A 17636-nucleotide genomic window follows, 5' to 3' on the forward strand; every position below is an offset into this window, starting at 1 on the left:
CAGCCTGGTGCAAATTGCCAGAACCTTTAGGACACTCTTCCTCAACACAGAAGCAGTATATCCTCATTACCTGTGGCTGGACCAAGAAATCACATTAGTCAATGCCTGAATTGTTCCTTTATTTTCAGTGGTTTAAGAAACCCACTTTGTTTTGGAAATGGGGTTAGCTGAGTATATTTTAAAAGACTCAGAAATCTAAAAAGAGCAACAGCTAGGAGATTTAGGGGATATTTAGGATGTTTTATTTTTCTATGTTTCATTGATGTTTGAAAGATAACCTTTGTCAGACCAAATGGAATATGCCCATGTTTTGAATGGAAGCCTGGTAAAGTCCTGAGGCCATGGAAGTACACCCTTTAGATCATTAGGGAACAACTGAGTTGTATTAATAATGGTTTTTAAAACTTGAATGTTTTTCATACTCGTGTTCTGAATATGCTGTACCTCTTATTATCTTATACTAGGTCCAATGGTGAATTGGGAAATGGGGAAACTGAGGCCAAGTCACTTGCATGAGGTCACACAGCTATTAAATGCTAAAGTTAGAATCCAAAGCTAAATTGGTCTCCAAAGCCCATGCTTTTAACTCCTGTGCTGTATTAATTATGGCTTAAAGAAACTAAGTATAATAGCTAATGAATAGGATCTGCATTTGGACCAAGAGAGTATATAAAGGTGTTGTAAAATTTATTTTCCTTGCTATACAAAAGTTCTCTGTATCATTTCATTCTTCTATTTAAAGAATACTTATTCCTTTGGGACTGACAACAAATTTCAAATTTACTCCTCTGGGAGTGCTTGACAACAAAGAGGGTCTGATGTATTGGGGAACTGTTGAAGGGTCAACTTGCCTTCTTTGTCTTACTTACTCTGTTCTCTTTTTTTTATCCTAAATAGATTCACTCAAATGTAAGAAACGAGGTATTTCTGAATAAAGTTTGAAGCTATGTATGAACCAGTTGGGCCTCAATAATCTCACCTCAGAGTATTCTGTTCTTCACAATATTATAATTCAACAGTGCCTGTTGTATGCGTCTCCAGGAGTTGAAACACTTAATAATTAGAAGCAATGATACAAATGCAAGTGAATTTAGGAGGCCAGTGGCATAAAAATATCAATTTCTGATAAAAAATGCATGGACGCACACACAAATACACTCACCTACACACCTTTATTTTAAGTAGAATAAAATGTGACTAATTTCTTTTCTAAAGCTCAGTTCTTTGTAGGTGAGTGTCACATCTATATAGTAATTTAAGAACTGTCTATTTAAAGATCTCATGGTATAATTTATAGATTTCTCAGTGTGTTTGAGAAGTATGGTCATTACATTTTGTTGGTCTAATTAGTAATGCACATATGTCTCGTTTTAGTGACATCATGACATTACTGTTCATAAGGCCATTCTTTCTTGAGGATATCATTACTTTCTATTGAAGAATTGATTTCACTCTGTTTAAATTTTCATACTGGTTGCTATATGAAATGTACAACTGAATGTCATTAAGGATTTAATACGAATGTACATTAATTTTTACAAGGTTTGCTCAGCTTTCAGGGTACTCGCTCTCTATGAATTCTTATGTTTAGAAGGTTGTTTACTCTTTAGTCAGTCTAGCAAATGGGGCTTGGGGTAAATGAACTCATTCTCATGCACATGTTTCTAAAACAGTTCTTACTAATGTTTAAGATAAATTAAAATAAAAACCAACAAGAACATGAAAAGAGACTAAGAACAATGTTAATGTGGCAATTTAAACCAGTTTGGTTTTCCAAATGACCTTCCATCTTTCACAACTTTTAACAGTATGCAAGATCACTATCATTAGTGCCAGACACTATCAGTCTGGTGTGGAAAACTTAAAACTTTTTTCTAAATGTCTTTAAAGCTGAGATGGAGAAGAATGACTCTCTCTCTTTCACTTCCCCATGGGTCTAAGGTTGAATCATGGCTATGCTGTCCTCCCAACATATCGCTTATTGATTACCCAACATAGTTTTCTCTTTTACTAGCGTGTACCATGCCTCAAAATTATCTTCTGTAGAGCTTTAGGTTTGAGACAGAGTGTATGGGGAGGGCATGCTTAGGAGGACCAAGAGCCCCTATGTATTTAGAGAAAGTAAATCATTGTGCTTTCTAATTTACTTAATTTAGTGCATATACAACTCTGGCAGTTTGGAATTTTGGATACTACTGATTTTACCCTGCATGTTTCTAAGAATATTTAGCTTTATATTTGCTATCGACTTCACTAATCCATTCCACAGTGAGTGGAGAGACGGTTATCACTATATTAATGTTGCAGCCAACAACAAGTTACAGAAAACCCAAAGTAATAGAATATATTTAAGGTGAATCTGGCACAACCCATTTGCCATCTTTCAGTATAATGCTTTGTTGTAACTAAAACTTGAGAGGGGTCAAAGCTTATGAAGATGGATGGTATCCCTCATGTTGTCTGTCGTCTTTAGGGGTAAGATTAACAGTTAGAGATATAGGTTCTTTTCAGAAAAGTGCATGCTCCTTTTCTGTGAAGACATGTAAGAATTTACCCAACTTCATTTTGGATTAATAGAATTCTGAATACCCAAATCTAACAAGGAGGAACATTATGATAATCTCTAATTGGTAACTACATTAGCAGATAAAACTAACTTCTTTTGCCCTGAAGTTTGAAACACCAAGTTGCCTTTTTTTTTCTTTTTTAATTTTTTTTTTTAACATTTATTTATTATTGAGAGAGAGAGAGAGCATGAGCATGGGAGGGGCAGAGAGAGAGCAGGAGACACAGAATCCGAAGCAGGCTCCAGGCTCTGAGCTGTCAGCACAGAGCCCAACGTGGGGCTCAAACCCACAAATTGGGAGATCATGACCTGAGTCCAAGTTTGACGCTTAACCGACTTTGCCATCCAGGCGCCCCAAGAAGTTGCCTTTCTGTTTTTTCTCCTTGCCTGCAGCCTCTCCCTTTCCTTTTTATTTGTGTAAAAAATAATACTCCATTCATTGTAGTTTATCCTTTGATATGTTAATATTATGTTTTATCCCAACCAGAGAAGATGCCATGATGGAGGCTGGATACAGATCCATAGTTGTCTCTTTCATGAGCTTTGTGTTTGTTGTTGTTTTTGTTATTAGTTTTTATTCCTTGGGAAGGAGAATGAGTCACCTTCTTAAATCATTTGTTCATAGCAGAAATGAATGGGAAATCTTGGAAACATCTCCCAACATAGCCACCCCTTTCCCATCTTATACCTCATGGAAGGCAGGTACTAGTTTAGTCACATGTGGAATCTTCTCTGTCAATAATTCCTATAAGAAGGTGGCTCTGAGATTGAAATGCCATGGTGACCTTCTTTTAACTTGGCCTGTTGCTATATTTAATCCTAACATTCTTTCTGGCTTTTAGACTTTTTTGTAAATCGTTTCCAAGAGCACCTGTTTTGAAATTTTTATTTCATTTTTAATGTTGGTAATTTGGAATGGGATTCCCTAAGTTCCAGTAAAGGGCTGTGAGTGAAAATTCATGAATTAAAATTCACTAGTTTCTGCTTGATCACTGTGAGGTTGGTTGATGAGACAGAACAGTTCCCCAAACATGGCTTCATTATTTTGTGATTTGAAGCATATTCATTAGGGGTATATCTCTACAATACTACTCTCCAAGTCTGTCCTAATTAGACAAATCATCCAGGGTGGTAACAACAGTTGCAAAAAGAATAAGGGGGCATCGTAGCAGTTAAAAGCATTATGTTTGAGGCTTGAAATTAATTAGATATTTCATGCCTGAAGGAGGTATCCTGAACAGGCTTTATGAATAGATACTTGTTCAGAAAGGACCTCTCATAGAAAGGTAAGAGAGAGAGAGACTAGATAAACATATAAAGCTTGCATCTATTAGTAGTAATAAAATTTAGGTACTTAAAAGTCTGCTAATACTCTATCACTATATTTATAGCTGCTTTGATTTACAAATATTTACTTTGGGTTTTCTTCTTTTTTAAAATGTAGAACAAGTCCGGACAGACGAATAGAGATGTAAAGAATCATCTGTGATACTCTATTTAACATAGTTGATGAGATACCAAGGCCTCAGAGTAAGAAGTCACCCTTGGCCATCAAGACTTAAATTGTCTTCTTCCCTCCACCAGAAGTTAGAGCAGTTACAAACACTTGAGAATAAGGAAGTACATGACCCCATGCTTCTGATAGGGTTTAGTACTGTGAGAGTAGATCATGCATGACTGAGACAATGCAAGTTTCCTACCATAGATAAAGCTGATCTGGTAGGCAAATTATTCACAAACCAGGAAAATCCTGTGCCTCCATTGGCCCAATTGAGGTGTGGTTGGGGTGAAATGGATTCCCATCTCATGCTCCATTTCTAAAATATGATGATGGAGCACTGCATAGCTAAGACTAGCCTGACCTCAAACCTGTCAACCATGGGCAGAGTGACTTCGACTCCACCTCTACTAAAGATAAATTGATATCTATCTCTAAAAACTTCATAAACAAACCAACAACCTAGGATGTTTTTAATGACGTATTGACTTTTCAGATTGTTTTTTAAGCTGTTTTTTAAACTTTAAAGGCAACACTGATAATGAACGCTTCCAAATGGTAAAACAGAAAATCCCCTTCAAATATAACCGGCCCGTAGAGGAGTGGCTGCAGGAAAAAGGTAACCGTCGTTAAAACTTTCATTTTAAAATCATTTGATTCTAAACCCTCATTTTTAAAGCCTGCAAATAAATGTTCCTTAAATGATAATCGCCTGCTGCATAAATGACTGTTTTAATTTTCATTATAATTTGTGTCAGCTTCCACCTGCCATATGTTGATAAATCATGCTATAATACATTGCCATTAAAATACAGTTAAAGGGACTAACATCTAGCTTGCTATCAGCGTGATAACCACAAACAAGAAATTTCAGGATCCTCTAAAAAAGAAATGTATTATGGCAATTTAACCACTGCATGACATTATTTGTTAATTTGTTTTAAATTACCTCTTATACCAAAGCTTTCTAAAGAAATTTCAAAAGTACTCTTTAAACTTACATCTTGAGGCTGTTTTGGCTTTACTCTCTAGCATGGATAACAAAACAATCATCAGATCGACTCTTATAACATAAACTGCCTAAGACAAATGTTATTAAGGGGAGCAGTGTTTTTTTAACAATTTGTTTTTAAGCAAAGAAAGAACGAGAAAGATGAATTTTGCCTTTAGATTCAAACTTACAGAGGCAAAAGTATTTCATAAGAGGTTAATTGTGTCCTAGTTGCTGGCTGAAACTAAAAAAAAAAAAAAACCTTATTTTACACTTTGGTTGTATAATACCCTTATGTGTTTAATATTTATGCAACAAAAGTGGAAGTGGTTAAGACAATGCGTTGGAAAAGAAAGGCTCATGAAAGGCAAAACAGCAGTTCTGATTTACTGAAGAAAACAACCACTTTGTTAATAAAAGAGGGCAGCGGTTATACCTGATGTTAGAATTTTCTGTGTGGCTTCTATTTGTTACGACGTAAACTATTATCTTCCAATGAAGAAAATTCTCTATTTTCAGAAGCTATTTATTCCCTTCTTTCCTGAGCCAGTGCAAGCTACTCTTGTCTCAAGACCTTCAGTGGGTTCTTAAAATTCGTAGAGATTTGATGTAGTTACACACAAAAAGTAATTGAATATATTAATATGCAACCTAAGCAAGCTTAATTACAGTCTTAAGTTGGGTGACAACATTCAGACCCTTAAACACGGAAAATCCTCACTGAGACTTAACTGTTTGCCCTGTTTTTAACGTATGTGGTCTAATTAAAAATAAATTAAGAATAACTCTAAAAAGCAAATAATTCGTTTAGTAATCACCAGCTCATAAAGTCCCTTTAACATTAAAGACTACGATTGCCTCACTTTTTAAAAAAGGAGAAGAAAACTAGATGCATGTCTGAGTCTCATGTGCCTGAGAGAACTTTTTTTTCTTTCAATTTTATGTTAATAATATTTTCTTTTACTCCATTGCCTTTTGAAGTCTAAGTTGAAGAGCATGCCAGGCATTTTCATTTGTATAAACCATTATAAAGTTATGAGTAGGCTTTTAGTTTTCCTGCTGATAGCATTGTTATCAGTTGGCTTTCATATAGAAAGACACTTTGAAATATACAACAAATCGAGGGGGAAGGGTGGTTCAGGTGGGATGGAGGGCGGCTTTCTAGTTTCTTAACCAAGTATGTATATGTTCATATATGCATATAATATTGAAAATGGTATTTGCAATCTTGGAGTTTCTCTCTTCTGCATTATTTTAACGGAAATTACTTTTTTTTACACTTTGGGTGAGTAACATCTATTCATTCTATTGCTTTACCCCTTCCTCTGTCTAGCTAACCTTCCCTTCAAAAGGAGTAGAAAATATATACCAAAAGACCTTGTAAAGACAATGAGTGAAAAAGGGTAAAGATGGAAGGATGAATAGGCAGACGTATCAGGAAAGTACTTGGAATGCCTCTTTGAAGTTATTTCTGTCATTGGAGAAGAGATGTGGGTCACAACATCCCTGAGTCTGTTTTCTGGCTCTGTCTACTATTGACTGATACTTTCTGACCTTAGACAATCCACTTAACCTCTTTATATCTCAGATTTCCCATCTGAGGAGAGGAGAAATAATACTGCCTATTCCCCAAGGGTGTTCTGAGGTTTAATTAATTAGTCTTTGTGTGACACTGTCTGCAGACGTGCAAAGATTTAATTTAAGCAGTATGTGAACTTGATATCCAAATGAGGTAGCAATAATGACTTCCAAGAACATGGGCACCTAAAACAAAACAGAAAGTAACCTGCTACAAACCCAGTACTAGTATAACCAAATTGAGTATTATGGATAATAGAACAATTCTTAGTTTGGGTTATAGATATGGATATAATGGCTGCTTATTATAAAAAAAACACAATTGATCATAATGAATAACAATAATGAAATCTGGCATTGATTTTGAGAAATCTGGGGCAAATGATAAAACTTTCTCCAGTCAGTCCCTTATAATATCGCTTTTTAGGGAGAGGGTAGTGATGACTGATTCCCAGTTTATTCCCTTACTCCTGCTTAGGTTGGAGAGGTAAAATGACGAGAGGAAGAGATGGTGGGAAACTGAGAGTTTCCCACTATTACTTTAGTGATTGCCAACTTTACTCTTAACTTCCTAATCCAAGGTACAGAAGGCTAGGAAAGGGTCTATAACCAAAAGAAAAACAGATATAGCCAGAAACAGACCATGAAATAAGCAAACAGAAATCCATACACTTCCCATAGCATGATGGAAAATTGAAGCATAGACAACCTCCTTCCCTATTTCACCCAACTAGTGTCTTCTTCTCAAGAAATAATTACTCAGATCTCTCTGAGATCACAACCATAGCCAGAAATGGAGCAGTGGCTTAATCTTGTAGCCCAGAAAACATGCCTTGCCCTTCTCCATGCTTGGGTTAGTCTTGAACAAGCAAAGACCACTTTATGGAGTGTAATGTGGCAACTGGAATGAAAGAGATCCATCATTTCTAGCTAGTGTAATTCAACTTTGCATTTCAATTTTCTCTCTCTTTTTATTTGTAATAATTGTCAGAATGATATCACCAGGAAAATAAGGTGAGGACTGTTATTGATGTGAAGTGCTTTAAGAAATACTAGAAATATGAAATCTCTTACCTATAACTAGCTATATCTATTAACTGATCATCAATGCTAAAGCATATACGAAAAAGGAGATGAGTAAATATTATTGTTGGCCAACAGTTGTGTGAATGGAAGGGATAGCTTGACGTTGGGCTATCTGGTGTAAGCTACTGAATTGAGGCCTAGAGATCTCCTTTTAGGCAGCTTCTTCTTTATTATGTTAAGCTGCCCCCAATGCCTATGCCTATGCCTATATGGGTGTATTTATTCTCCCTTTCCATCATAACATTTCTTATGCAGTAAGCTTAGGGCTCCTAGATAAAGCTGTAGTCAAAAAATAACAGTAAAGAGATTTGAGCTGCAGGTCATTATCCAGTGTTATTGTTCATTGAAGATTTTGCTGCATCTTGTGTGAGAAATGAGAGACCAAAGGGCAGGTGATGATGTATGTGCACAGAGCACTGAAGAAATTGGTGGGAAAATAATGGAAATCTATTAGATCTATTTTGATTGTTCCCTTAGCATCTGGACAATTCTGTTATCAAGTCCAACAGATTCCGTTTCCATGCTCCAAATATTTTTATAGAGTGTAGATCATTTTCACTATAACAAAATTCTTTGGTCAGTTCTCCATACTGCAGTGTTTGAAGCTTCCAAAAAGGTATTATTTATAAATTATTCTTGACTATGCTGTTAAGAGTTTCCCCATGAGCAGAATTGACTCTTGTATAAAGAGCAGATGCATTTTCCCTTCTTTTCCTCTTTTGTTTCATCCATTATTATGCATTCAGAAGGCATTCCACATTATATACCAGAAATTCAAGGATAGGTAATTATTGTATAGAGTTAAAGAACATGTAATAGTGGTAGAGGATAAGAGCCCAAACATCAGAGTATGCCTCTATTCAAATTAGAGATTGTGGAGCAGAAACCCTAGTCTTTTAAAAATAAACTCCCTTTTAATAATCAGGCAATAATAACAGAACATTCCAGTCATTTATAGCTAAAAATAATCCAAGTGATTAGATTGAGAATTTGTGGAGCATTGTTTTATTACTGACTTAAGTGGAGAAAAATTCAAAAAGGATATATTTAATTCCATTAATAAGTTTCCCCCACTTATCCATATGCAAAAGCAGGAGGAATTATCTGGAGAAATAATAGCATAGAATGCCTTGGCCTTAAAAAGCTGTTTAGGTTTTTCTGGGAAAGACCTGGCACTAGAGAGGCTTTTTTAAGTGGAGGTAGTTGGGAGGAAGATAAATTGAGTTGCACTATTCTAGACTCTGTTCTGTCATGATTTCATTCTGATAATTTTCTATTCAGAGAAGCACAAATGGTTCTCCAAATGGGAACTCCAAATAAGTTGAGCTACTGATAGTCTTCAACACATTAATATACCTTTATATCATTTTAAGGAGTTTTTTGTGTCTCTTTTTTTCGTTAATACCCATCCTTTCTTTTATAATGCATTGATTTGGAATGACATTTTCCCCTGCCCCAGAAACATTATCAATGCCTGTTTATTTCCCATATTTTAGGGAGAGATATAGTTGTGTGACCATAATCCGCCCTCTCCAAAGATAAAAGAGATAGGAAATTATCTGTCATGATGTTTATTGTTTAATAAACGTCAAGTATAGATAGAATATTATGTATTATGTAGCAAATGAGGTATTTGGTGAGTAAACTGTTCATATCTATAATGAATCCAAGTCTTTAATTGAAATTTAATTTCAGTTAATTTAGTTATCAGACCTATTTTTTTTAATTCAGTGTCATAAGTTACCTCACAGAGTTTTTGTTTGCCATATATAATTCTTTTTAGTTGTTATTCTGTGACACTGTAAAAATGAATACAATAGGTATTTATTACTATTATCACCTGATTTGGGGGTTACTTTCTGTCATCCACAACTACATACCCACCAAGAATACTTCAGTGCTTTGTATCATTGAACCAATATTTCTCATTCCTCACAATAATGAAATAGAGACTCAATTATTCAGTTTATCTAGGATATTCAGCTAGACAGTGGAAGAGATAAACATAGTGAAATGTTACTTGCTACTATCTATTGAGTTTTTGTTATCCAATTTTCTCCCCTTCAATTGCTCAAGGAAGGCTGTTTTGATACCTGGTCCATTCAGACCAGGTAAGACAAAGAAGATAACATATGGGAATAATAATGTTTCCTCCACCCAACCCACTAGGACGGCAGTTAACCATCTTCAACACCCAGGCGCAAATAGCCATTGGCGGAAAAGACAAAGGACGTCTCTTCCAAGGGCAGCTCTCTGGGCTCTATTATGATGGTTTGAAAGTACTGAACATGGCGGCTGAGAACAACCCCAATATTAAAATCAATGGAAGTGTCCGGCTGGTGGGAGAAGTCCCGTCAATCTTGGGAACAACACAGACGACCTCCATGCCACCAGAAATGTCTACCACTGTCATGGAAACCACCACTACAATGGCTACTACTACAACCCGCAAAAATCGTTCTACAGCAAGCATTCAGGTAAGCCTTTCTACAACTATTAATTGAGTCTTCTTGATTGTCTTTGAGACATTACTATAATGTCAGTGTTGCTATATTGCTAAAGTATCTGACTTACCATGTTTGTAAGAAGGATGCCTATAGACACTTATAGTAGTAAGACCTAGGAGTAGAGAAAGACAAAGTCATTGCTAAAGAAGTTATAAAAGTTTTATGTGCACTCATGGGTTATTATCCCTATCATATTTATCGCTGAAATGGTAAGGCTGTTATTCAAAATGAGGAATGGCTAACACTTTCAGTATGAAATACTCCCTCCTTTCATTTCATTTCTTTTCTTTTCAATAGCAAAAAAGGAAAAGGGGGAAGGAAAATTTGTTATCCTAGGAAAGGCTATATCCTACTTCAGTTCTATTCACATCCTCTTCGTGGCTTTGCTGAAACATGAACCATTCACTTGAGACCAATGAGTAGCATTAAATCAAGGACAATTGAAGCTAGAAGTTTAACTAATCCTTACAAAATGCAGTCTTTGTTTAAATTTTTAAGTGTTGATCAATCACTTATTTTTTATCCATTTTGTTTCCTTTGTATTTGACCAAGATCCTGATTACATTAGAAATTGTGAAGGTCTGAGTTTAGCTACGTAGGAAGTCCTTAGTTTTGTGGAAACACTTTTTGTTTTTTCACTTAAAAGTAATTATACCCACGCTAAAGCTTAATGCTTTGCTGACTCCCTTGGCATTTCATAAATCTAGTTAGTAGGGAATAGGAGGTTAATCGAGTTATTAGCCTTAAATGCTGTGGCATAAAATAAGACATTCCAATTGCTTGTGGGGAAATTACCCCTAGCCTAGTTAGTGTTTATAGATGATTCAGTAGATCAGTACTTGTCCTTTCTGTTTCTTAGTTTTAAGACATTATCCAGGGGCTCAATTGAGTCTTTGACATCACCCTTCCATTGGCTTCAGTGGGCATTGTAAACATAAAGTCAATAATCAATTAAGCCCCCTATGTGTTCTCATTCTTCTGAATTAAGTTTATGTGAGTTAAGTAGAGGTAAAACTGTTGTCTTCCTTTTCCCTTTTCTTTAAGCAGAAATATCCAGACAGCTCCTTACAGGATCCCACAGTAACAATTTGAAGCTGTATGCACTGATGATGTTACCAGGCCAATTTTATGTGTTTTAGAAAGGCTAAGAAGCTGGTTAACATAGCAGTCGTATAGTTGTGTGTGCCCTTGCATGTATACCTACATACATGGTGGAAAAAGAAATAACTTCTTCCCTACTGATATTAAAGCAATAACTCCTGACACTTCACTCTACTCACTGAAAAGAAGATAAAAGGCAATATATATTTCTATTATGACTCTCTATAGCTCAAGAGCAGATCTGTTTATGGTTGGTGAAAGGATAGTTCTGTCTGCACAGGTCCTGGCAGACTTGTTCTGTTTCTGTCATAATACATTCTGCTAACTCTGTGGGAAGCAGAGGAACAAATGGCTTTTTCTTCATAGGAATGGCTGGTCCTACAGTCTTTTTCAAGACCAAATTTTTACTGACCTCAGGACGATTTAATGATACATAGGGATATAGGGACTAAGCTATGGTAATTATCAGTTTTTGGCTTTCCCTCTTACAGCAGATATTCACATAGGAGCAGACTGAGTGAGTCTTTCCAAAAACTAAGGAAGCCAGAGCTTCCAGAGAAGAGTAGGGTACAAAGTACAGAAGTCTTGCAAGTGATTATGACTCTGAACATCATAGAACCTGTTGTCATTGTGAAGGATGTGGACAGCTGGAGCATGCTCTCTCTAATAGCCTCCTGTCTGGTGTGTTTCTTTCCCTTTGAGTCCAGTGATAATTGGATTTCATCTACATGACTTTCCTTTTGCTTCTGCAATGGCTATAAAAATGACTTATAAATATGTTGACATTCTTTGCTTTTAAGGGTTTGTAAATACAAACTCTTAGAGGAAAGACAGTGGACTAGCAGAATTGGATGAAACTGGAATGAGGGATTAAAAAGCTCCATATTCTTTGTAAAGATTAGCTAGAGGAAATAATATCATGCCAAGGATTGCGGACTTTTTTGTTCTTGCCAACTAGCCAGAAGAACTTTGCCCTGACGCTTGTTGTAATGAGCACTGGGTGTTACGTGTAAGTGATGAATCATTAAATTACACTGTATTATTATTATTATACTGTATATTAGTTAACTTGAATTTAAATAAAAACTGGAAACTACAAAAAATTAAAACAAATAAGAACTTTGCCCTAGGTTACATAAAAATGCAATAGCCTGCCTTGTCTCCAACCCTTTTCTGATCTCAAGTACAGATTACATCAAGCCTGTGTTTGGACTGGGGACCCAAGATTTAGGACAATTCCCAGACTCTGACGATTTTGGGTGAGGAAGGTCAGTCTCAGAAGCTCTAATATGCCCTATGTGATCTAGCTAATTTTCTTGGGTGAAATACACTCATAAAATTTTGACCTCTGGGAGAAAACAAAAAGTGGGAAAGACTGGATTTCACGTTTACCAGAACGATCATGTATGAAATCTTATAGCCTTTTCTAGATGATACTCTATTCTGGCTTCCTTTGCTTTGATAGCCTTGCTGGACCAGGGTTGTCCTAAAATTAGACTCATCCAGGAAAAACAAAATAAGCATCAAAACCTGGTGTAAAACCATATGGTTATACAAAAATCCATTGGTTCCTTTTTTTTTTTTTTTGAGTTTATTTTGAGATAGAAAGAGAGCATACACGTGTGCATGCACAAGTGGTAGAGGGGCAGAGAGAGAGAGAGAGAGAGAGAGAGACTCCCAAGGAGGCTTCATGTTGTCAGCACAGTGTCAGACACAGGGCTCAATCCCATGAACCGTAAAATCGTGACTTGAGCTGAAATCAAGAGTCAGACACTCAACCGACAGAGCCACCCAGATGCCCCTCCAGTGGTTCTTTCTTTAAACATAAGCTAAGAAAATATCATTTGGCAGTTTGTTTCCGATTGGCTTTGATTTGTGTTGATTTCAGATCAAAGGAAACCTGCAAAGTGCCTTCAGTGCTATTCTTACCTGTGTGTGAACATAAACAAATAGCTTTTGAGTTGAGATGGCCCTTCAATGCCCCAGCCTCCTGGAAGTAATCACTACTTTGATATTTCTGATGCTCTTCTTTGTTAGAGAACTGCTTGTGGATCATATGCACTGTGTAAATTACTCACAGCTATGGTGCTTGAACATCAGGTCTTCACCCTATATTAAGGAGAGTATCTCCAGGTCCTCTCCTGAACATTAAAAAAAAAAAAAAAAAAAAAATTAACACTGAGAAAGCAGGTGGGTGCATTGAGAAGCAGATGAGTACATTGAGAAAGTGAATGCGTGGGTAATAGTACTTAAATAGAGGTAGGTGCTCAATAAATATTTATTGAATAAATTGGAAAACAAAAAAGGCTTTATTACATACCTGTCACTTAGCGACTGAGGCATGGCTTACAGACAGTTTTCCCTTCAGGATGATCAATGTGCTTTGGATAGTTTTATTTTTTTTTCTTCAGTGGTAAGGCTATAGCAGTGGTTAAATGCATGTACTTGGAGTCAGGCTGCCTGGGTTTAAAACCTAGATCTTCATATGAGTTAAGTGACTCTGAGCAAGTCACATTGTAGCAGGATTCTAGCACAGAGAGTCATGACACCCCAAGGCTTTTCTTTCCAAGCAGCAGCTTTATTCATGCTGGCACTGCTCGGTTGGGTTCATACCCAAAGAACTGAGCCCTGAACACCACCTAGCATAGTTTTTTTTATATATTTTCTACTTGTTTGTCTCCCATATATGGTAACACACACAAACATGCAGTCTGATTAAGTGGTCTCATGTTACAAGGTCATGAGGGATGTTGTCACGTATCTTGTTACCTTGAGTTTTTTGTCTTTTTGTGTTTTCTTTCCTTAGGGAGGGGACCCTAACACAACATATGTTCTAGTTAGCAATTGTTATGAAACAAATTTTCCCATAACTTAGTGTTTGGGCAGGGCTCAGCAAGGCAATTTTTCTGCTCTACGTGGAACTGACTGAGTTTACTCAGTGACTGGTCTGGAGAGTCTGGCTCCACTCACACACCTTGTGACTTGGTGGGTTAACTAGAAACACTGGACTCAGCTGGATCCATGACCCCCTATATGTAGTTTCTAGGCTTTCTTTCATAGCGGTTTAGGGCTCCTAGAGAAAGTTGTTCCAAGTTTCAGGGAAGGGAGACATTAACCTCACTTATCGATGGGAGGAGAGCAAGAATTAGTAACTAATATAAGCCTACCAAGTTGTAAAATTAGAGGGAGGGAAGGGTATTCCAAGGTACTGCTGACACCATGGGATTGTTGTGAGGGTTAGCTGAGTTAATATAAGTAAAATTCTTAAAACAGGTACGTCTTAAAGAATAAGATTAAATATGTTTTAACATTATTATACTCTGTCCTCAACATTTGGTATGGAAGTCAATACCCTCTCAGGCAAGGATCTACCTCAGGAAATGGGTCTGCTTCCACTGTCAGTAGCATCTGTAGTTCACAGTGGGGGCTAGGCAGTTTTGGGGGGCTAGGGATTTGAAGGAGGGTCAAGGTAGAATTTGAAGGCTGGAATGTGTCCTGGCAAATGAAAAGTTTTTAAGATCTCAGGAATGGACTTCTCTGATAGCTCACTCCTCATCTTTAATTTTCTCTTCCATTTAAATTTTTTTTTTACATTTATTTATTTTTGAGAGACAGAGAGAGATAGAGCACAAGCAGGGGGAGGGGCAGAGAGAGAGGGAGACACAGAATCCGAAGCAGGCTTCAGGCTCTGAGCTGTCAGCGCAGAGCCCGACTTGGGTCTCAAACTCACGAACCATGAGATCATGAGCTGAGCCGAAGTCGGACACTCAACCGACTGAGCTACCCAGGCGCCCCTTTTCTCTTCCATTTTAAACCACCATGGGGTTCTATGGGCCTCAAAGAATATGTTTTGTTATGAAATGTATCCACACATATTTTTAAGGTTACAAAGAAGAACCAGAAACATTGCCATCATGGAGTTTGACATGAGCAATCAATATGAGGTAGTGACCCACAAATGGTAGTGGTATGGGGAGAGGAAGGGATTAGTATGGGATGGCTTGACTGGATCCCACAAATTAGGTGGGAATGGAACTGGACCTTGTAGGATGAGTATAATTGGGTACATGGTGATGAGAAACAAATCTCAGTTGGCTACATATCAGAAGCTAAGTTGTCAAAATCAGGGATGGTAATTCCTGAGAGAGAGAACCAAGTCCAACTGGAACAAAGAATGGATAGAGGAGGTTTGTGAGAGGCGAGAGATCCAGATTCTGAGATTCGTGGCCCCACACTCACCTAAATGAGAGAGGACCAAGAGGAGAGAACTGCACTGGGTTTCCTGTTGGTTTTACTACCAGGGGTGCCCAAGCAATTATGCAGGCATTTGTATTACAACTGACCTCTGTGTCAGGGTTACTATCATGACACCGATAGGTCAGCTTCTTAAATGGAAAAGTTTAACTCAGTCTGTGTTCAAATTTCTTGATACCCATTCAGGAAAGAAGGCAAAAGTGAGAAATAAAAGTCTTTGGTAATTTGTGGTCACCAGAACCAAATTGTTCCTATGAGGCAGGAAACGGCTAAGAGGAAAGTAGTTCCAAAAATAATGTGTATTCTCTTACCTTAAGCCTACAGACCGAGTTGTTATCAGTAGAGAAAGAATTCAGTGTGTTCTGTGCAAATCACCATTTGGAATCCTTTATATGCTATTAGCAGGATACTGATTGTGACCCACTTTTTCTGTGCTGGGCATTGGTAAAGTCACCTTGACATTGGCCAGTGCTGCCTGGCACCAGAAAATTACCAGAAAATCACAATGTTCAGCCAGATTGGAGCTATCCTGATAAACAGTAGAAATGAAAGACTTGAGAGTTTTGTGAGACTTCATTCTTACCTCGAACTCATAAATTTGGCAGTTGAAGATGAACCACTTTCAAAAATTCCAGAAGGAAGCCAGTTTTTTTAGGTTTTGTAACAGCACCTATACGGAAATTCCTCCTTGTGGTCTGCTTTCAGTTTTAGGCTGGGACTAGTAAAAAACACACTTCAGCTTTGATATTGACTATTACAAAACAAAACAAAGAAAAAACTTAGGATTAAAAACTTGCTCCTTCAGGGGTGACTGGGTGGCTTAACTGGTTAAGCGTCTGACTTCAGGTCATGATCTCATGGTTTGTGGGTTCAAGCCCTGCATTGGGCTCTGTGATTACGGCTTGAAGCCTGGAGCCTGCTTCAGATTCTGTGTCTCCTTCTCTCTGCCCCTCCCCTGCTCATGCTTTGTCTTCTTTGTCTCTCAAAAATAAATAAAGTGTTTAAAAACTTGATCCTTCATACTGCCTATTTCAGGTAGAGTTCCAATATATTTGAGGGAAGTGGGTGTACTCTAGAGTAAGAATTTCTGAGCTGGATTCCAAGTTTTTCTAGTTACTTAGCTGTGTATCTCTGGGCAGGTTGACTGGCCTCTTTAAGCCTTGGTTTCATTATCTGTAAAATGGTTATAACAATAACAGTACTTTTCCTATTGTGGTGAGTAATAAATATGACTATGCATGAAAAGAACTTAGGCCATGACCTACCCATAAGTTTTCACTAAATCCTAAATCCTAGGATTTCACTAAATCCTAGACTTAAGGAAACCACTTCAAACCAAGAGGCTCTCCCAGAACTCACAGATCCCCATAAGGCTTAGATGTCCTGTATGATTGGTTATATAAGCATGTTAACTTTAAAAATAAAACTCAGTTATTTTACCAGCAAAAATGGGTTAATTTGGGAATAGCAGAGAATTACAATTTGGGACAAGCAAGCTATAGGAAAACCATAGGCATGTCTGGGAAACACAGGAGAGGACAGATCTCATAGAGAAAAGAAGGGAGTTGGGAAGGGTATCATAAACAGTAAGTGTGTTGGAGTGAACTGGGAGTTCAAAGTTTAGTGGCTGTTCATTGGCTGAATTGTGGAGGTCTCTCATTTGCTGGGCTGTTACCAGGGGAGGAGAAAAGCTTTCTTAACTCCTGCTGGGAGAGTACAGTAGTAGCTAATGTATTATCAACTTACCAGGTCCCTCTCTTCTTGTTGGACCTGAAATTGACCAAGAGTGGTAGAGCTTGGCCTCCTGGTTCCATTTTAAACAGTTTCCCTTTTTAATTTTCCCCAGTACAGGAGAACAATTTTGTCTAGACCTATACAACCCCATAATAACCCAGGATTTCCTTTGAATGTCCCAGATTGAACCAGAGCCCTCAACTCCTCAATTAGAAGAGATTTCTGTGGAAAAGTCTTTCATTTTCTGATGTAGGAATTGGCTTTGCTGAATGGTTATTACATCAAAGTGTTCTATTAGGGCAAAGTGTATGAAATTGCCAT

The 17636-nt window shown here is 37.3% G+C and overlaps 1 protein-coding gene across 9 annotated transcripts in view; it reads left to right on the forward strand.

Annotated features, from left to right (window-relative positions):
• NRXN3 (neurexin 3) overlaps positions 1-17636 on the forward strand; it is a 1573300-nt gene that overhangs the window by 1409716 nt on the left and 145948 nt on the right. For 6 of the 9 annotated variants that reach the window (XM_042943952.1, XM_042943953.1, XM_042943951.1 and 3 more), the window contains 2 exons: positions 4594-4683; positions 9889-10196. In XM_042943952.1, the coding sequence (XP_042799886.1) occupies positions 4594-4683; positions 9889-10196 (398 nt within the window). The remainder of the gene's footprint in view (positions 1-4593; positions 4684-9888; positions 10197-17636) is intronic. The other 3 variants (XM_042943956.1, XM_042943957.1, XM_042943960.1) reach the window with 1 other exon arrangement.

Source organism: Panthera leo, chromosome B3 (genome assembly GCF_018350215.1).
Source record: "Panthera leo isolate Ple1 chromosome B3, P.leo_Ple1_pat1.1, whole genome shotgun sequence".
NCBI classification, from domain to species: domain Eukaryota; kingdom Metazoa; phylum Chordata; class Mammalia; order Carnivora; family Felidae; genus Panthera; species Panthera leo.